Source organism: Acanthopagrus latus, chromosome 24 (genome assembly GCF_904848185.1).
Source record: "Acanthopagrus latus isolate v.2019 chromosome 24, fAcaLat1.1, whole genome shotgun sequence".
Taxonomy (NCBI): Eukaryota; Metazoa; Chordata; class Actinopteri; order Spariformes; family Sparidae; genus Acanthopagrus; species Acanthopagrus latus.
The window spans coordinates 3803454-3824726 of record NC_051062.1 but is presented as its reverse complement, the minus strand read 5'-3'; the positions used below and the strand labels follow the sequence as shown (position 1 = coordinate 3824726).

General features: G+C 43.4%; 1 protein-coding gene across 2 annotated transcripts in view; it reads left to right on the top strand.

Moving 5' to 3' along the window:
- pard3ba (par-3 family cell polarity regulator beta a) overlaps nucleotides 1–21273 on the top strand; it is a 171824-nt gene that overhangs the window by 79667 nt on the left and 70884 nt on the right. For both annotated transcript variants that reach the window (XM_037091436.1, XM_037091437.1), the window contains exons 14-17: nucleotides 3393–3525; nucleotides 4859–4994; nucleotides 6949–7040; nucleotides 10992–11036. In XM_037091436.1, coding sequence (XP_036947331.1) covers nucleotides 3393–3525; nucleotides 4859–4994; nucleotides 6949–7040; nucleotides 10992–11036 — 406 coding nt within the window. The remainder of the gene's footprint in view (nucleotides 1–3392; nucleotides 3526–4858; nucleotides 4995–6948; nucleotides 7041–10991; nucleotides 11037–21273) is intronic.

Genomic DNA, 21273 nt, shown 5'->3' with positions numbered 1-21273 from the left:
AGATGTGCTTTGATTTTCTTTTCACAGACAAGAAGGCCTTTTATTTCCTCCCACACGTGATGGAAAGTCACACTTTAATTTTGGCAAACCTTTGAAACATTTTTCACAGACTTTTAAATTATGACAGCCTGTGTGTTTTTGTCTTTCTCCCTTCTGTTCTCACTCGTAGTCGGACTGGAACATCTTCGACTGCCACAACATCATCCCTAACAAAACATGATCGAGCTAAAGTGAAATGTTCCATTGTTTATCAGTCAAGTCACCTTGTGCAGTTGAATTTCCGAACAGATGACTGACAAACTCATATACCTTAAATAATGAAAAACAATGGACACCAAAACTAAAAATATACAGATTGAAAATATATATCAGAATTGGTGTTAAAATCAAAGACGAAGAGAAAAAAAACAACAATTTTGTGTTTTAGTTCCTTCCTCGCCCGAGCCGAATGATATGTGAGTGGGTTGCGTGACAGTGTAGGGTGAGGCAGGGCTAAGCCTCTCTCTCAGAAGCCTATTGTATGCAGCTGTAGGTTGGGGCCGGCTGGATAGATGGATCCCCCCACTGTTTACTTATTGTTGTGGGATTAAGATATCTGACTGCCTGTCTGCCAGGCTGCTTCAAAAGCCTCGGGCAAGTCCTCAGTTTGTAGAGGCTAAAGGACAGATGACGGGTGGATGCATGGATGGATGGATGGATGGATGGATGGATAGATGGATGCATACATAGACAAAGGACTATGATGTGATTTATGTGACAATGGCACATGAGCTGTCAGAGCTTTGCATGAAAATGCACCCGAGCCACATATATGAGCCCAAAGTGATTGACAGCTCCGAATTGGTGACACATTAACATGTGTGGTCGGCACTAATGATACCCCAGGGACTCCACGACATTGCGAATACACCCCACTCAGCGCTTTGATATGATTTGAACACCTTTCATTATTGTCCACTGTGTCAAAGGATTATTTTTTTTTATCACCGTATAGGTGTGTGTGTGTGTGTGTGTGTGTTTGTGTGTGTGTGTGACAGCTGTAGCTCCCATCTCTTTGACCAGAAAAGACTCCTTTCATCCTCCACCACCAGCACTTCCAGTCCCTATCTCCATCTGTGAGACGGGGGTCCTTTGTAGTGCTGGATGGCTGTTCGATAACATGCCTGTCAGTGCTCTCAGGATTATCTTAATTACTGTGTTTCCAATTGTGCGCATGAAGAGAATCACCATTCCTTTTGACGATGCACAGTGTTGGAAAACCAGTTTTCAAAGGCATTCCCAAAGGCGTATTAATATATTTATTTATTTACGCTCCTGGAGTAATCATTTCACACTGTGAAATAACACTTTGCCTTTTCTTTACAAAAGATTTTGATTGAATATATTTTAATTGTTGTCAAATAGCAACGGTTGAAAACCCCTTTCCCTCCAAATGTAACAAAATGATATTAAGTTAAGGCGCTGTATGAACGACAGCTCGCTTGTGAACTTGTTTCTGTAGGAGCATTCTCCAACTAAACGTCTAGCCGACATTAAGCAAAGGGAACCTTTTTGTCTGAATCGATGACAAGTTTCTGTCTCAATTAAAATCAACTCGACTATTTTGTGACATCTTGAGCGTCACCCACGCTGCGCATCTCGTCGAAATCCTCAGGGGATTGTTCTAAATCTGCTCCTATTTCCTCAAAGCTCTGTTCCCGTATCACCATCTGAGGTGAATCATAATTGCCTGGTTGCCAGATGTGACTGTACTACGACAAATTTAATGTAAAATCCTTGTTGGACTAAACTGCAATAATTATATCCCATGAATTTTTTTAAAACTTTCATTAGCAGTTAATCTACCTGTAATACTAATGCAGAATCGAGCCCGGCAAGATGATAAAAATCGTTGGCAGTGGCTAGCACAGTAGTTTAGATTCGTAGGGTTTCATTCACACAGAAAAATGCCTGTTTCACCCCTGGCCTGTTTAGCGCTGTTTAAACAGGCTCTTGTGCGTATGCTTCATTGGTTTGATTTATTTATGAGGGTGGGAAAGCTGTCAGTCAATCTCTTGTGCAGACCAAGCAATCGCACAGAGGACACCTTAAAGGTGGATTTGTTTTGGTCCACTTCCAGGGAGACTCCAGCGTGATCTATCTGTCGCCTCAGAATTGTGTGATAGCAGATATTTAACTTCAGCATGAATTCTAAACTACTTTTTAATTTGTCTGCTGATCCAGAAAGTAATCCTCAGTTACAAAGAATATATCAACCACACAGTAACCACGTCCTCCTTTTTCATCCTGATTGTCCATTCTAATCATTAATGCTTATACTCTATACGCTGATCTTTCTTCATGTGCAGCAAAGTCCAGCATGATTTTCCTCCAGGTCCATGTTGTGCAGGATATGAGGGACAGGGAACTCAGTTTGCTGTTGTAGTCCGTTTTAAAGGTCCACCACACACATGGCTATTGGTTGAAGGTCTGATGATGCAGGATGAATGATTCACATGATTTCCTTTTTACAGCTCTCCGTTTGTTTCGAGTTTGATCATCTTCACCAGAGCTCTTGAATTTAAAGATGTCTGTATCTATAAGTCACGAAGAAGTCACGTTCCATGTGCTACTAAATTGCATTTAAAGGTGCTACAGTGTTCAGACTTTTTTAAAAATGCTGTTATCACTTTTTATTGGTGCAGCACCTGCCAATCTCAAGTGGTGTTTGCATGCACACGCCTACCATGTATTGTATTAAAGCCAGTTTGGATGCAACAATTCCCCTAGATGGCTGACAGTTAGCATGGTGGTCAAGCGTGTATGTATCTATGTTTAAAGGTATATATTTGCATATGTTCCAGCTGGTCAAAGGAAGCATGGCAATGTGTCAAAGGACAGCTGACTAACTGTTTGAGCCTAATGGCATAAAGGCTGTGTGGCAGTGGCAGAGGCCTGTAACAAAAAGGCCCAACTTTGTCGAAAGACTTTCACATAATTTTGCAGAGTTTGTCAAGTTTAGTGCATTTCACTGCATGGCCACACGAATGCCTGGGAATACCTGGTCACAGCTATTGTGAATTTGCACTTGTGTGGACATCAGACATATGATGGCCGTATTGGATTAACACAAATTACTGATGTCTTGTCTTTGATGCCAAACATTATACAAATTCTGCGTGGACCAGCAGCGGACAACGTTGGCTGAAATGCGATAAACAAAAGACATAAAAGGCTTTCGTCCAAACCCTACTGGGTAATAAAAGAAAGGGCTGTAATCTTCTGATGTGTGTGGCAACGTCATTAATATTTCATAGATGGCATCTCTCGCTCGGATTGGGCACATATTTTTTGCATATGAGCCCTTAATAACCATTTCCATCATCTCTCTTCATCTCTGTCTTTGTTGACAGGAGCCTCAGGGCCACAATGCATACCAGGGGCCTTCAGGACCTCCAAGACCTCTGAACACGGAGCCCACCGTGAATGGTGTCAGTCACACTCCAGCGGCGGCCAACAGCTACGCATCTGGCAACTCTAGAAGTGGTGAGCACACACTTGACAAAATCACACTCTGCACAATATTTGTCCATTTGAACTGTCAGATAGTCAACATTAGGCTTGGAGTGTTTGTGTACTCCCGTAATCTGCGACTGAGTGTGTACACACAGTATGTTTGTCGGCCTGCGTGTGTGTGTGCACGCTTACATACTATACATGCATGTGTGTGTTTGACACCCAGCCAATGCTCCTGACATTGTTCTTTTCTTTTTTTTTTTCCTTTTGAGGTCACTATACCAGCCACCCTGAGTATCTTATAGCGCTGCATTACCAAATTGTCCATGCTCCGTCTTTACATCTCTTTTCGCTCTCGCCGCATATTTATAGCGGGAGAGAAGGAAGTCGTTAACTATGTTTTTTTCCAAATGAGATGCTCGCTTTTCATGTGCAAAAGATCTGACCTTGGAATCATTACGCTGATGAAACGGCTTCTAAGTGGGCCAGATTTGCATACAGGGTATTGTTCGCTGTGCGTGCAGTTTAAGAAAGAAAAAAAAAAAATAAGACTGACAAAACTGTTTTAAATTCATTCTTTATCTCTCTCCATCGTCTCCCCCCTCCCTCACCCCCTGGGATGCAGGGAGCTGGAGATGCTCTTCTGGCTGAGATGCTGTCAGCTCTCCATCAGACTGGAGCGGCAGTACAGTTACAGTCTTTTTGTACAGGACGGGATGAAGGGGGGGGATTTTAACACAAAGGCTTTACAGTGGGGGAATGTGGCGTTGTCTGGGTTTAGAGTTTATGTAAATGTTGTTGGAAGAATTGCGAGGAAGTTAGAATGAGGCTTTTGTATGAACGTGTTTTACTTTTGTATGAATGTGCATTGTGTACGGGGTGTTTATTTACCAGAACGTGTTCCGTTTTTCTTTCTGTAAAGCTTATGTTTTGTTTTCTGTACCGACATCACTGATCCTCATCTTAAAGACATAAGGGTTACATTTGGTCAGATGTCTGTATCTAAAAATCTCTTTGTGTCTTATCACAACTGATTTATTTATAAAAAAAAGTAATATTTTGAACACAGATTTAGGGACATTTATCTTTTCGTATTTATTTAGCTTTCCTATTGATAAAGTAACCACTAAAATCAGTTTTCCTTGTACCACCTTAGAAAATATTAGGCTCTCCAAGTTCCACAATTACGAGGTTTTTATAGGTAATTATACAAGGTTTTGGAAACATTTTGTTGTTTGCAGTGAAAAAACTATTAACTGAAGTGTAAAATCACCTTTTGTTAATGATGGTTGTTCTAAAGAGTGACCTAAATTTCACCCTGATAAAGAAATCTGTGTCGTCTGGTTGTTGTGTTTCTTCTCAGCTCCTCCTGACAACGGAGGCTATGGACGCTACGGCAACGAAGAAGAGGAGTCGGAGCAAGGCTTTCCCCTGCCGCCTTCCCCTGGCGCCATGGAGGAAATGAATAGAGACTTGCCACTAACCCCCCCGCACCAAAGGTAAAAAAACACTCGGGCAGCGTTTGCGCCGAGCACTTTGACTGTCACAGTTGCAGTGTCTCTAGGCTGGTATCCATAGGAAACAGGACAGGTGGCGGAGCAGTGACAGGCAGAGCCAGCACGTCAGCCCAGAGAATCTCCTGAGGCAGTGTGTGGATCACTCGTAGCCATCCCCATTGTCAATGGATATCATAGGCTGTTGGGCACAAGTATCAAGCAGCTGACTTGCCCCACTGGGCAAAGGGTAAAATAAAAAAATACAGCAGATGCAGATGATTGATGTAGCTAAGAAGTGAGCCATCTCATTTTCTTCTCATCTCCGATCTACTCGCATGAAAATGGTGCCAGGCAGTGATGGAGTCCTCAGGCTCAGGCCTCAGAGTCTCTCAATCACAAATATACAACAAACAATGTATCTCCTCTCCTCTGTGAGTCCAGTGGCATTACATTCAGTATGTGATGTGAGAAATTTCATTAGATAACCTGATGGGAGGCAAAAACACCTGTGACATGATCAAGTAATCCAGGATGTGGGACGGACTCAGATTGAGGATGCTGATGTCCTCCCCCTCACACACACACACACACATAGACACATATACACATTACATTCAGTACACAAGCATCATCAGCACTCTATTACACCACACAAAGGTCCAGAGTTATTATATTCTAATGACACTCTTAATATGGGCCGCTGTGTTATGAGATAAAGAAGAGCCATTACACTAAATATTACAACACACTCGTGCATTATTTAGAATTTGCGGCACTAATTGCAGTAGCCTATTTGCATTATGCATAAGTAATTATGGTGATGGCATAATAGAGCAAGTTCTGTAGAGGATTTGAAGTTTGAAGGCTTAGAAAGAGCTATCATACTTATACTGTCAATATCCTGCTGTACAGCCAGCCAGTTGTATTTACACAGCAGACAATGTGTGAAACATGAGTTTCATATTTCATATTCATTAGGAGTGTGTGTTAAGAAAATATGGATGCTATGATCAGACATGGTCCTTCACTAACTTCTTGAATTAGTGGAGTAACTATGAAACAGCTGATTTGATGTTTTATGTTTATAAAATGTGGTTGGACACAGCTCTCCTAATCCGACATCAGTGTTTCCCACACATAGACTTTACTTGGCGAGGTGGCTCAGGTTTATTAATGGCTGTGGTATATTTGGCAACCCATTGAAGCATTTTCGCACCAGGTTGCTGCAATGGCATTTGGCACCACGCTGGTTCCAATAGGCTACATGATTAACAACAGCTTTCTTCACACGCGGCCCCCCCTGTCGTCGTGAAAACAGCCAAACATGAGTGGTGTTGCTGACAAAGACAGTCAACAGAGCAGACATACATGGAAGAGAGAAGCGGAAAAGCTGGGCAGGCCAGTGACTTTTGAGTCTCATTCTCAAGTCTGTCAAACAACAATGCATTGCATTCAGCAAGCTGTTTAGATGGAGTATACTGGCCCCGGTGTTGTAGGAAGTTGGCTCTGAACAGTCATCATCTGAACTTTTAAAACATCCTATTCAAATTGAGTTAATCTACTGACTGAAACAATTAGGGCCTGGTGAATGAGTTCATTAGAAGGCCATAAAGGTTTCGTAAGACCCTGCAAACTGTTTTCTGCGTGAGAATAGTTTAAAAATCTGCATTGTGAGTGAGCAGAACATCATGTGGCCACAGTCTGAACCTGGCATCAATATACTAGTTTCCCTCTGAGTTTAATGGAGACAGTACACGCTGTTGTTTTACTGAATCAGGCCATCTGGAATAGAGGAAATTGAATGATCGGTTTGTGAATTTCATTTTCTCATACTTGTTTGGGTGATGTAACCACTGAAAGACTTTTTTTTTTTTTACTCCTTGCTGCTCCGGTTCAAGAATAAATATCGATCAGTGGATTGATTGACACAAAGTAATTGTGACTGTTGTTTTTGCAGAGAGTTCCAGAGCCTGCCCCACATGGCTGCAGCGTTCTATGATGACAAGGACAACAAACCTCGCAACAGAGCATCTAAGAGCATGGACTTGGGTGAGTGCACGCTCACACACAAACACACACGCATCCCTTCATCGGGGAATGAGGCCGTTGTTGTCTGAACGATTGGATGCATTTTCCAGGGGCGAAAAACGTACAAACCATAATGTTGTCTCAACCATTGCAAACCAGCCAAACATAGGAGTCCAATCATGAAACCCAGACTATGCACACACAACCGCGACAGCGATCACATGCTCTTATCAGTACATTTCTTTGTTGTGATACGTAGCCCTCTCCCTATTATCCCTGGCCTGAGGGGATTTGACCTCCTGAACTCATAAACCCAGGGGCTTTCCAACGGACTGGATGAACAAGCCGTGTGGTGTGTGTTTACGTCAGTGTGTGTCCTTTCTATTTGTGCGTGAATGAAAGGCGTGAGGTTTCCAATCTCACGGCTTGCTGTGTGTGTGTGTGTGTGTGTGTGTGTGTGTGTGTGTGTGTGTGTGAGTGAGTGACTGTGGACGTCGAGAAAAAAGGGGCTTATTTCCTCGTATTAACCCTAGCTGACCCCTCCTTCCCTCCTCTCCTCGTTTTCTGTCTGTCTCTGCAATCTTCTCGTCTTTCCTTATCTCTCTTTTTTTTCTCTTTCTGATACTTTTCTTCAATTTTCTTGTCATTGGGACATAGTCTGCTTTTTCTTCCCCACACTTCTTTCCAATTCTCAGCGTTCCCTCCGTCTTTGTTTATCTCCATTTCTTCTTTTCTCAGCCCGAAAGCCGATGAGTTCATTGCTCTTGCTCCCCTTCTATCTATCTCTCTTTCTCCTCTGCCTCGCTCTGATTTCCAATCGCGGTTCATTAGGTTCAGTGGATTGGCTTTCTTCCTGCAGCACACGCCTCTGCCACCCAAGCTGATTGGCTTTCATTATGGACAAGGGTGGTCTGCAGCACGCGGCCGCACACACTCAGACACACACACACACACACTCTCTGCTCGATCCCGTTGAGGACCCACTCCAATACTCACCGCTATCTGTCTCCCCTCTCTGGCTCCTATCTCCATCTCTGGCTATCCTCCATTTCAATCTGCTTTTTTTTTTTTTTTTTTTTTTTGTGTTATCACTCTGCTTCTATTCATCCCTTCCCTCTCCAAAGTGCTCAGGGCTGGAACAAGGTAGTTAGCAGAGCTCCGTGTGTGTGTCTGCGAGTGTGTACATTTGTAAAAGATGGCAGGAGCTCAGATGCTGACCCTGTTTACACGTTTTTGTATTTAAAGGGCCAAATGTTTTTTTTTTCTTTCCTTCCTTTCCTTCTCTCCCCTCTGGAGAGTTTCCCACATGTCAGTCTTTACGGTCACAGATATCTGAGCTTTAGTCGCTCCGCAGGGCAGGTTAGCTTTTATTAAACACCACTTGACAGGAAGAGGTGAGCTTCTTTTATTGACCCCGGATGCCGTAGCAGATAGTCTGTTGACTTTGAGCTTTTACTTACACACAGAAGTCCTCACACGTGCTGCCTGCCAATGCCGAGCTGAATAGTCGAGTTGCTGACACTATAGCTGCGCTGAATTGATGTTGATGCTGTGCAGAATGATTAATCATTTTTCGTCCCTGAAAGAAAGATATCAAAGGTGTCGCTCTCATTTGCATAACTCATAACATAGCTTTGACAGAGGTAAAGCAAAAAATAAAACAAGTCTCAAGGAACAAAAACTGGAAAGCAAGTCATTTTTCAGTCTAAAAAAATATTGTGTGCTTTGGAAAATGTTCTGTATAGATTAGATTTAATATGCTCAAAGTACAACACCTGATGAGCAGCTAATTTGACTGCCTATGATACAATATGCAGTGAAATGCCCTTTAAACTAGCTTGTAGCTGGTAAGATGACAAGAAAATGGTAAAAATAAACATGGTGTATGTATACACATTATACCATATACATAACACAAAATATACTGTGCACCCCTCATGCTTTAGAAGGCATCCAAATCTGCAGGAGTGGTGTACTTTCATTCAAATACAATCAATAGCTTTTTTTGCTATTCAGAAAATTAACTGTCAATAAACAGTGCAAATAATGGGGGCTGATTTCATAAGAATTTAAATGCCAAGTGCTGTAAAACAAAGAAAAATAATGAAAAAGGGGAATGAAAGGCAAAATTAAAACAATTAGATCTAGTTTATAAGTGCGGTGTGTAAGATCTCAGGGGATTTAGGACAATCTATTTGCAGAAATTGATTGAAACATCTCATTGGTGATCTATATCCGTTACAATCGGGAATCATTGTGTTTTTGTTACCTCAGAATGAGCCTTTCATAGCTACAGAGGGAGTGTGTCCTCCTCCACAGGGTCCACTGTGTTTCTACAGTTGCCCAGAACAGACAAACTGAACAATGACTCTAGAGAGGGCTTGTACGTTTTTCATGGTTTTGGTTGGGGGTGTGCCGAGGGATATTCAGTTGGTTGCAATATGCATCACATCACTCAAAGCCACTAAATCCTGCACACTGGACTGTTTACATAGCCAACAGAATTACGCCAGGTTGTGAAACAATCCACCCAGCAGTGTCATAAGTGTAATGTGTGATATTGATGTGCGGTATGGATCCATAAAAGAGCAAATGGAGACGGAGCCCAACAGCTTCTGAAGCACATAGACGTCCACACTGTCAGGCCAAAAGGTCAAATCTGTAAAACTCATGAAAACAAATCCAACAGCTCCTCACACAGCTCGACTGACTCTGTCTCGCCACGTCTCTAACCTCTCTTTATCCACCCTGTGTCTGTGCAGCTCTTGTGTTATTATTGTCCTCAACTTCCTTACATCTTTCCTCCGTCCCTTGCCCTCCCTTCACTTATTCTTGTTTTTGTCGTGCATGCTCCCCCTTCTTTCAGTCTCTTCTGCTCTCTCTCCCTGTGAGTTAAGATCCTTTTTGCTCTGTCCTGCCCTGCCCTACTGCTAAATACATGAAATTCCAAGCAGTACACAGTAGCATTATGCTTCTGAAGGTTTGTATAAATGCACTTACATTGCGTAGTGATGATATCCAGAGTTAGAGGACACATGCATAAACCTGTAAGATAAGGGGACTTTTCAGCCTTCCACTGTGGCATGAGGAGACACATTTGGCTGTCGGCCATGCAGACTTTTATCTTTCTATGACAGAAAAGTAAGCTTTTCATAATCAGGCAGGGTCATGTCGCTTGGAGAAGTTCATTTTTCCCCCGAAACTATGAAACTATTGGATTTTCATTTCATGAACAGGTACTTCTATTTCTTTGTCATGGTCGCGACAGATGTGTCTCTGCCGGGTTTTATGAAGCAACCTTTTTGATTTCTAGTTTTGCCCTCATTGATTGTGTTTTCTTATAACCCGTGTTTGTCTGACACACCCTATCACCCTGCATCTGTCTCCTCTTGCTCCCTCTCCCTGCTGTTTATCACTTTTTCGGTCCACTCTCGGTGCCCTCAATATTCTCGCCTCCTCTCTTTTTCTCTTCCCCCCTAACCCATCTGTCCGCTGGGAAAATTGACCTCATAAAAAATGAAAAGGATTATTTAAGAGAAGTAGCAGCGTAATGAAAACCTATTATTGTATCCCATGGTGCGCCACCCGTGGCGGCTGCTGCTGGCCGACCGCAATCCTGTTTAGTTAGATTAGGTGGGGGGTGGGTGGGGTGTTTCTTCTTGTTTTCTTGTTCCTCCCTTTATTATTTCTCTCATTGTCTCACCTCGATCTGTTGTCCTTTTCTCGCACAATATCCCTCTTTCCTCTGGTTGTCTTATATTTCTGCTCCTTTTTCATTTCCTCCCTCGATCTGTCTCATTTTGTCCCTCACTCCTCGTCCCCCTCCGTCTCATAGTTCTGCAGGGAGTCATTTACAGCGTGTGTCACCACTGGCAGATACCATTCTAACCATTTATGAAGCCGCTCCATGTTTTATGTAACACTGTAAGCTATTGACTGCATGATTTAGCCTTTTCTTTTTGTGTGTTTTAGTGGCTGATGAGAGCAACATGGGTTCACTGGTCGGGCAGAGGAATGGTAAGTGCTTGATATCATCTAAACAAAGTCCATCCACCCACACACACACACACCAATATAAATTCAACTTCTGCGTGAAGAAGTCTCATTTCCTTCTTTCTCCTCCGTTCCCAAACATTTTCGTTATCCCTCCTTCGCCTCCCCCTCCCTCCAGCTAGCTGGCTGACAAAGTTGAGTTGTGAAGCACTTAGTGTCTGAGCTCTCGCTGCTTTATAGCCATCCAGGTCAACAGGACCACAGTGCTCAATCCTCACTCAGCTGACAGCCACCGCATTGCATTACAATGGCCTCTGCCTCGGCTGTTCCCCGCGCTCACTTCCACCTTGCTTTATATGAGGAAAGTCTGGATAAAGGTAGAATATAAAGTCAGTTTTACTGTTTGTCTTTTTTTTACTGAGTGACGTTACACACAGTGGTGGTTCAAACTGCAGCAAGCACTTTACATTTCTGTCGGCAGGAGCAGCTGTTCATTTGGAGGCGTCTCTGACTAAAGACACTTTGAGACCTCGTTACGCAAATCTAAAAGCTATTTAACACGCCGCTCTCATGTATCGAGTCACTTCTGCACAAAACTCCTGATGGCAGTCTGACTTGATTGGACCAAGTAACATCTTTGTAAAACTCAGACCCAGCCTTATGAAGAGCACCGTAATGAAGTCAGTTCAATAAACCACAAAACACAGGGACTGAGCTGAGATTTTTTCACATGCACAATGATCAGTGATTAAGCAGCCTGTGTGAACACTGTTCTTCCATGATGTCAGTACTGCTAAAAAAAACATTTTGTCGTGATTTGGTGGTTGTTAAGGCGTAACACAGCTGTCGTTAATCCAAATCCCAGGTATGTGTTAGAGTTTCAGTGATGTAAAGTTATGTTTCATGCTAACTACAATCAAAACTTGACATGTAAAAACAATGTCGAAGACTTATGTCTTGAGGTAATCGTGCATACTTTCAAAGTTCACACGAGCGATGCACAGCTAGCGATTTTTGACAAATTCGCTGATGCAGCCAACCATCAAGCAAGTGCAACAACCCGAGACATTTAACTAAGCAAGCCAGCTAATGTTAATTATATTCAACAGCAACAAGTCCAGTTCTCCGTCTGTTGTGCAGCTGTTTATTTACTGAAGCTGTCATCAACAACTAAAAGCCAGTCTCTTTAGTCTCTTTGCGTCCAGAGAGGCTGCTGAGCCCTGATTTCTCACCCTTTTTCGTCCTGCACCTAAAAAACTCCTCCTGGTGGTCCACCGGGTGCTCCAGGTGGCTCTTCCATCAATGTTTGCTTGTGTATGAATAGGTTATCGCTCCTGATGGGCAGGTGGCACCTTGCATGGTAGCCTCTGTCAGTGTATGAATGTGTGTGTGAATAGGTGAACTATCTAGCTGCTACAGTACACAGCAGCTAGAGGTTGCTTTCAAGAAACTCTGTAAATCACAGAGTTAAGGCAGAGCGGCCAGAGGACATCAGAGGGAACTCCTCTAATAGTGGTTATCCTGTCCAAAGTGTTGAGAGCTCTGATCCATCCTGCTCACTGAAGGTACATAGTGCAGAAACAAGCCATAGGGGTCCAGTGTGGCAGAGGCAGAGACACCATTCACCCTATTAGAAGTCACTGTATCACTGAATCGATGTTGAAGCTGTTGATGTGGACAACAGTGTTGTTTTAACTCATCACTGTTCTCCCACAGCACTCCGTCAGGTGAGCCAGGAACCAGAGCAGGCATTGCGCGTTATAATCGGAAACATCTTTTTCTAAATAAAGATGTAGTGAATAGTTATGTAACGAATGTCTAAACAAGAGAAAAGCCAAAACAGATTGATTACAGCGTCAGCACTTTTGTGTCTGGAAAAAGCTTTAAAGTGTGTCTCTCCCCCCCTCCTAAACTCAAACTTCAGAAAGCTTTATCGTGTGTGACCTGATCCAAAGGAAATAATATTCATATATCATCACATTTGAGATGTAATGGACCACAGCAAAGCCTGTGTTGAGGGGTTGGCTTCGAGGAAAAGAAATAGACAGAAATGTAACCGAGCACTGCTGGCAGCAGTAAAGATAAAAACCGAAAACATTGTTTGCAAAGTTTCTTGGCTTGTACACACCAGCACCAGGCCTGACTGCTGAATGCAGGGACAGTTCGTGCTGTGATAGGGCAGCAGTGAATTTCCACTGAGTCAGATAAAGCTGCTCCAGCATTGGCTGGAATACTGTATGTGGTTGTTCTGGGCATCTCCAGTATGAATATTAATCAGAGTGCTGCTGACAGGGAGCGTGCATGCTCAGTTGATCATCTCTAGTTAGGCTGCAGAAGTCATGATTTTGTTAGTGGAGTTCAGCAGCGTACCGCAGACACATTTCATCTCATTTAGAAACGCCCGCTGTATTTTAATAAGGCAACGAGGCTCGTTTAAGGAAAGAATCAAGACCGGCTTTTTTTTTTAGTTCTGATGTTGGGGAGGCGGGCCCGGCTCCCTTTCTGGCTCGAGCGTCTGTTGCGCGCGCACACAAACACGCGCGCACGTACACCGATCTCTTAAATCCACCTGCAACAGCCAACTAAGCCTGTTGCCGGATGAATACAAATGACCCGAGCACCGCCGCTGACCTCAAATCCCCCACACTCAGCATTCCCACAAGTGGCTTCGCCTCCGCCCTCCTCTGACTGATTCCTCCCCTCTCCTCCCCTCTCCTCCCCTCTCCTCCCCTCGCTATGATTTTCCTGGAATTTCTGATCAGCCCCCATAACCCTTATGGCCCGTGATAAATAAAGCGATGCCATTTCTCCGCTGCAGCACTGCTTTCGTCTTGTTGGTTTTTATTTATTTATTTATTTTATCCGCTCTCCTGTTGACGTATAGGCTAATGCGTATTGACAGGGCTTTTGCGTGTGTTTCATTTTTTTGCTGACACAGTGTATTTGCCTAGTTTCCTGCGCTATACCCCCCACGACACACACACGCCCCAGCCTCCCTCCTAAATGGCCTCAGTGTTTCTTTATGGGCTTTGACATATTTCATTAGGCGGATGGTCTTAAGAGGCCCGCCTGGCTTCTTTAATCTGGCTAAAACCCTTTTTCTCTCTGGCTAGAGCCGCTGTGAGGAGCGCCTCACTCCTCTAACTCTCCCTCTTTTTCCTCTCTATCCATCTCTCTTTCTCTCTGTCTTGCTCTCTCTCTCTTCTCCTCTCTTGATTCTCCAGTCTTAGGAGTCTCCATCTTCAATAGAGCTTTTAGTCCCCCCCCCTCTTTTTTCCGCTTTCATCTTTGCCACCACTCTCGTTCTTTCCCGCTCCTTCCCAATCGCTTTTCTCTTGATTATTCTCCGTCTCCTTCTCTTTGTCGCCAGGCTCATCCACCCGTTTTTAGTATCCTCTCAATCCCCAAACCTTCATCTCTCTCCCCTCTTTTCTCCCTCCCTCCTACTCCCCTACATCCAATTCTGTCTTTATGATCACTTTTATTCTCTTTCTCTCGGGCTGATCCTTTTTTGTTCGGTCTCTCTCTCTCTGTTATCTTCCGTCCTCTCTCTCTCTCTCTCTCTCTCCTTCTCTCTCTCTCTCTCTCTCCATCCCTCTTTCTTTCCCTCCCTATCCTCTGCAGCTGTATCTGTTCCAGCCTTATGTGATTATGGTGAACATGCTCGAGTCTCAGAGCTTCCTCTGCTCAGCCAGACCCAGCCCAGCATCTCCCAGTGCCTGTATGTGTGTGTGTGTGTGTGTGTGTGTGTGTGTGTGTGCGTGCGTGTGTGTGTGTGTGTGTGTGTGTGTGTGTGTGTGTGTGTGTGTGTTTTGCATGTGTGTGTGAACACCCTGCAGACAGCCAGAGTAATGGACAGATATCCCTTCATTCATCCCTCCATTCCTCTCCCTTAGAGTCTAACATCTCCCTTGGCAGCAAGCAGCCCTCTTACAACACACCTGGGAGCTCATCCAGCACACAAACACACACACACACACACACACACACACACACACACACACACACACACACACACACACTCACACAGTATATGCACACACACACTTCACCGGGGCTGTCCAGAGGGTTCTGCTGCATTACGACGTCTCATACATGTCTACCTCTCCATGTTGTTATCTCATTTTGCTGTATGTGTTTTCAGTCATTCGCATGTCTTGTGCCCATGTTAGTCTTCTGCCGATTATTTAAAAGCAGTGTGGACTCATCTGTTGTTGTCCTGCCTAGCTAACAGCTAACCCTGCAGCATAGCCACCGGTGCCATCTCTCTGTCTCCCCATTAGAGCCCTGTTGTTTCTCCTCTGCACAATAAGACTTTAAATCCAGCCGGCGTCCTGCCAGCGCTGAAGCCTCTGCTTTGTTTTACACTCTTTGTTTGGATGCTGTGTAGCTCTGCCTCTCACTGTTGCTCCGTACCTCACTCTGTATTCCTCTCTCTCTCTCTCTCTCTCTCTCTTCCCCCCCCTCCATTCTTTGCATCCAGCGTGTCGTTGCTGATTTAAGTTGAAAGTCGCCATGTTGCGTCAATTTAAATTGATTCATTATTCTGTGAGGGCCATCTGTGTGTGTTTTTCTTGTATCTCTATTCTTAGAAGGTCCAATTCTGCGTACATGGATAAAGAGATGGATGAAAACCTCACATTCTGTTTTATTTAGAAGTTGAGAATTAGAGGTGGTGAGGTGCCTTTACGTAAATCCACACTTGGATGACTTTTTCTCTGTTCAGAGGATCAGAGCGTTTTTGAAGAGAGATCAGTCATGTAGTCCTGAATCTGGTGCTTCTTGTTTTTACGGCGCTCTCTGTTTGTGTTTTACATTGTTCTGTCTATATTTTTTCTTGTATATATTTATTGTTGAGTTTGTGTTTGTTGTGTCTCTCGCGTATCTGTTGCTGAGTTTTATGCCTTTTTTAAAAGCCCATCAAGGGATGGGCGTTTTTAAATTAGCTGAGGCTGTAAATGCGGTGGTGTGTGGCACGATACTTACTTGTCCCTATACAAATAAACATTAAATAGATAAATAAAGAAATGTTGGGCCATGAGCCAAAAGCAAACACTTATTATATTGCTAAGATGCAAAAATGGTAGCAGAAGCCCGTAGTTGACTGACATCCTGCGCAAAGTGTCCTGGTGACCACTGAACTCAGATTTTGAAGAATAATTCTGCCTCTGTTCCCCAGTCTGTGAATCAGAACATATGATGGAGTCATTATCAGCTCCAATCACATGGTATGGCATAGTGTGTTGTGGTGCATTTTAGTATTTATTAGATAACTAGATGTCAGGGCAACCAGGTGTGAGCTGTAAGTTGTCTTAAAATCCTCTGGTCTTTCAAGGATTGGTCATTTTGGATACATTTCCTTGTATCCCTAGATAAATGTACCCATAAAAACTTGAATTTAAAATGTCAAATGACAGGTACGACTAGCGTTTTTGCCTGGATACCTACAACACGCTTTCTACCCTTTGCATGTCATGCAGGTTGTGAAAACGCTGGAAGCTAAGATTAGTCGGGGGTCTACCTGTAGATTGACAGCAGTTACCATCTTAACGTCAACGTCATGCATTCTGATTCGTGTAGTTACAGCATGACATTATGCAGGTATGTGTGTGTGTCTGAATTTATGCGCTCTTCAGTTCTCCCTGAATGCACAGGCGCTTTTTATCTGCCGCGCTTTTACAAATGGCACATGTCCCGCTCCGCACAGTTCTCTCCAACCCTCATCCATACTCTGCCAACCCCCTGCGCTGCTGTAATCCAGTAGAGGTAAGCAGTAATTATGAAATGGCCTTTTAAGTCCCCTCTGGTTATTAAAGCCATTCATCTAGTCGGAGGCTAAATACATACGGCCCATATGTTCCCATTCCCTCATATATCTAAACAGATAAACCCAATTACTGCCAGGCTATAGCGCCTCCGTCCAGCTCCATCCTCCGCCTCAGATAAAGCAGCGTGCATTCAAAAAGTGACGGAGGGACGCTTAATGATTGGACAGGTCTTAAACTGAAATGGAGTTTTAATTGGGCTTAACACGAATTGGATTTGCTTTTACTGGCTAGACAGTCATTTGTGTTAGAGTCAGGTTTTTCATATGAGAAGAAAAGTAGTTGCATTATGAGTACAGAACATTAATGACATTTTGTCCTCCCACTGCTGTCCTGAAACATTCTTCATTTTTTAAAGGACGAGGCTGGTAATAGTCTGTATCATCAATAAATGCTTTGAAATCTGCAAAACCAATGAAGTAATCCTACTAGCCTGGTATCTACTTCCTCTGTGCCGAAGAGCGCTAATGTTGTTCAAATACGCAGTTGCATATTTCATAAAGAAGCGCAAACAAATGAGATTCGACAAATAGAAGAAGGAAAGTTAAAGTCATAATCCAGGCTGAAAACACGCAGCTGCCAAATGTAAGAAAGGCCAGCTGAGAAAGAAATCCCAGACTGTGTTAATGCGTTCAATTAATAGGCTTATAATATCACTGGCCCATCATTAGGGAACGAGTTGATCTGCCTATAATTTCTTGTGTTCGATTAATGTGTTGCTTCGAACTTTTACCAAGGCGCGTATGACAGTTTTAGCCCCTGACATTGATGCAAAGTAGCCGAAGAGACTAATCTTGTGATTTTCCTCTTAAGCGTCTCACTCCCTGGTGGTCAGCCGCGTGCATGGGGAAAGACGAGGGGCGGGGGGGAATGGTGTTGTGGACGGATCTTGCAGCAGAACCGACTGTCATGTGTTCAACAAACTTACCTAGACATTTATAGAGAGTGAACAGACATATAGGGAGCAAGCCCAGCTAAGCAACCACACTGAAACAAGCCCAAAAAACACAACATGGGACTGCCAATATGTGTAAGCAACTTTATAGTCAATCCCACATTCACCATTGCTGCGCTGTAAATACTCAATAGTGTATTAATCTACATGTGAAAATATTCCTTGTAGTGTTTTTTAAGAACTGCACTGCCCATCTGTTTTATCAAATTTCCTATATTATTATAATATTTGAATATAAATCTCTGGCCCGTTCTTATAATTCAGACCAACGCGTTTTTTGTCTTTGCATGGGATTTTTGTCAAGAAGAGAAAAGATATAGAATATTGGCAGACATGTGCCTCATGCCACTCATGCTATTTGCTTATTAGACCTCACACATCATAGACTGATGTCATAGATTTTCTCCAATAAAAGGTTTAAAAGCCTTTCAATCTAAGGTGAGGCAATTAAGATCCATGTCATGAGAGACCTTTTTACATTCTGTCCATTTCTTTGTATAGTTTAAAGAACTTAAATCCATTCATAAACATTTATTGAGATGAAATTGCTCACGTGTATCATAATTCAAGACTTTCCCTGTTGAATTAGATCACTTTTATTGCAATGGTGTAACACAGGAGCTGGACATTCTGACCCGTGTAATGGTTTATTTAATAGTTCTGTCGGATTAAATTGAATAACCTTTATTGAGAAGGGTGGTGCTGAGAGCAGGTTGTCTTTTACAGGTGTGTGTGTGTGTGTGTGTGTGTGTGTGTGTGTGTCGTGTGTGTTTATAGAGGAGCGCGGGTCAGGGCCCGTTTTACTGGTCTCCAGAAAACACGGCTCCAGGGTTTATTGGTCGGTGCTGAGATTGGATATCAGATGGAAAAGTGCGAGTGCGGATTTGTGTTTACATGTGGGTTTCTATAAGCATAGATGTCATCAGGGTTGTGAGTCTTGTGTGTGTGTGTGTGTGTGTGTGTGTGTGTGTGTGTGTGTGTGTGTGTGTGTGTGTGTGTGTGTGTGTGTGTGTGTGTGTGTGTGTGTGTGTGTGTGTGTGTGTGTGTGTGCACGGTCCAATTTAAAGAGCTATGGCCAGGAGCAACCAGCCCCTTTTCACTGTTGGCCAGAGTGTCTCCTTGGCAACTCAGCGTCACCCCTCGCACACACGAACACATATACACTTATCCGTACCACCACCGCCACCCCCAGCCGTTTTGATGGAGGGGGCCCTTTCTTGTAACCGTGGCAACCTTTCAACCAGTCTGCTGCAAAGCTGCTTGCTGTGGAGCACATTGTAGTCCAGTTGATAGGTAAGTGTTAAGACCGTGCTGAGACTCCGTGGGAGGGTTCAGCAGTGTGCCAGGGGTTTACACGATATTGGCGTGTATGCGCTCGCTTGCTTGTATGTTGTGACTGGAACAACAATCTCAAATTTTCTATAAATAAGACAATATTCTGTTTAACAGTCTTGTGTTAACCCCCCCCCCCCCCCAGTTGATAGGATATTGTAATTGGTGAGACGGGGTAGCAGAGCTTAGCAGTGTGTTTATGTGCACAGTTCTGAGTGGGGTATTACATTTCTACTGCACACACAGTTTGTATGACAAAGCCTGTAATTTGGACATTTTTTAGTTCATTTATTCTTGTGTTCATTGGGCGAAATAATGAGCGAGTTGTGTGCAAACAGCTTTTATTCGGAATTGATCATTTGTGCCAGCTGAGAAAAAAAAAAAACACATGGACACTTTAGAGTTAGACTGCAATCTTCTTTTTTTATTCACCCAAAATGTCATTATTGATAATGCTTTAACCCCCCTGACAGAAAACTACATAGCGAGTTGCATCAGTTTGCCTGAGTTTGCTTCAGTTACAAGTGGCAGGTGCGTAACACTCACTTTTGAGTCGACACTTTTAAGGTACAAAGCAGCGTCATGGCGCGGTGGTACTCCTTGCAGGGACTGTCAGCACCACAGGACCCCAAGGCTACGTTCCAGGCAAAGACTTGACTGCTGTCTGCTCAGTACAGACACGACAGCAGTCAACCTTGACTAAAGTCACGATATACATATCACTTTAAGTCTTCGCGGGTTAGGCATGTGTGCAGGCATGTGCACGTGGCTGTGCATGCATCTACAATATACCTGTTTGAAATACAATCAATGCAGCAACATTGTTCGGCATGAAGAATGTATTTGCGCTGCATTTCACAGAAGTCACCTGTCTATCAAAACTTAGTGTTTTATAGTATGTTTTTTCAATAATATCCTGAATGTTGATGAAGGTTCTCAGTCATCCAGGTCATGGTAAATATACGTGCTGGATCATAGGCAACTGGATGTGTTTCAGTTTCTCTGAGACATTCATGTGGGTTGTTAAGGCTAGGTGAGCCCAGGTGTGAATGGTTGTTGAGCTGTCTGGGGAGAGAACTCAGTGCTTATCATATCACAGTTTTCCTTGCTCAAAGTACCATGCAAAATGCTCCCTTTACACATACAAACACTGTCGTCGCACTAGATGCCATTCACTATGAGATGAACCCCAAGAAGCAGGCTGTAGTGCTGCCACTGCAACTCAAGGGCTCAAACACCTCCCAACAGCACAGCAAGGGAGATGTTTAGAAAGTTTCTATTTGATACAAATGTCCTCTAGCAACAACCAGTGGTTCTTGTTTGATTCCTTTGCAAAAAACAAAGTACAAAATTATTCTCTCCTCCACTGAACTACCTAAAACAACTTCAGATAAAGTGGGAAAGGCTGATAGTCATGGACAGCGACTTCCCAGTTCTCTGCAGTATTGCTCAAACAAGCTGCTGGGACTTGAATAAGAAAAAAATGATGCATGTAAACTTATTGCTAGGGGAAATAACTACTTTGTCATGTGCCTGCATAGTGGCAACGAGGGAAAATAGCTGCAGAGCTGAGTATGTATATTACAAGAGGCGAATTAGGAGGCGTCAGCTGCTGTTGCTGTGGAAAAGAGCTGGAGACTTTATTGTTGCAGTTGGGAACAAAACACCAAACAGCAGCAGAAGAATGCATCAGATATTCACTTATAATCCAAAACTGAACAGGGTCAAAAATGCTGAATGTATTATCGATAATCTTTAGCTTCAGCCAACAGACCTTTAAGTCCTGGAATGTGATGTATATTAACAGAAACTGAGTATCATGACTCCCATGATCCCACGCTACACAATGTCATCAAATTTTTTTGTTTTCATTGATCTGATGTAGACACCAAGGGGCAAAATATTTGCACTGTGAATTTTGCTTTTTTGTCAGAGGTATGAACTGTATAAACACTGGCTTGTACAGTTTTTTTTTCCCTCCATGCTTGAGTGCCAACTGCCATCACTTAACGTTGCCTTTGCAGAAACTTCAGAAACCTTGACACCCAAAGTATCTCCTCACACTTCGCCACTCCCGACTGGCGCAAGATGAGAAGAGGCAAAGCAGACAGTTAAGGCGTGACATTATTGCTTCATCTTGGATGGAGGG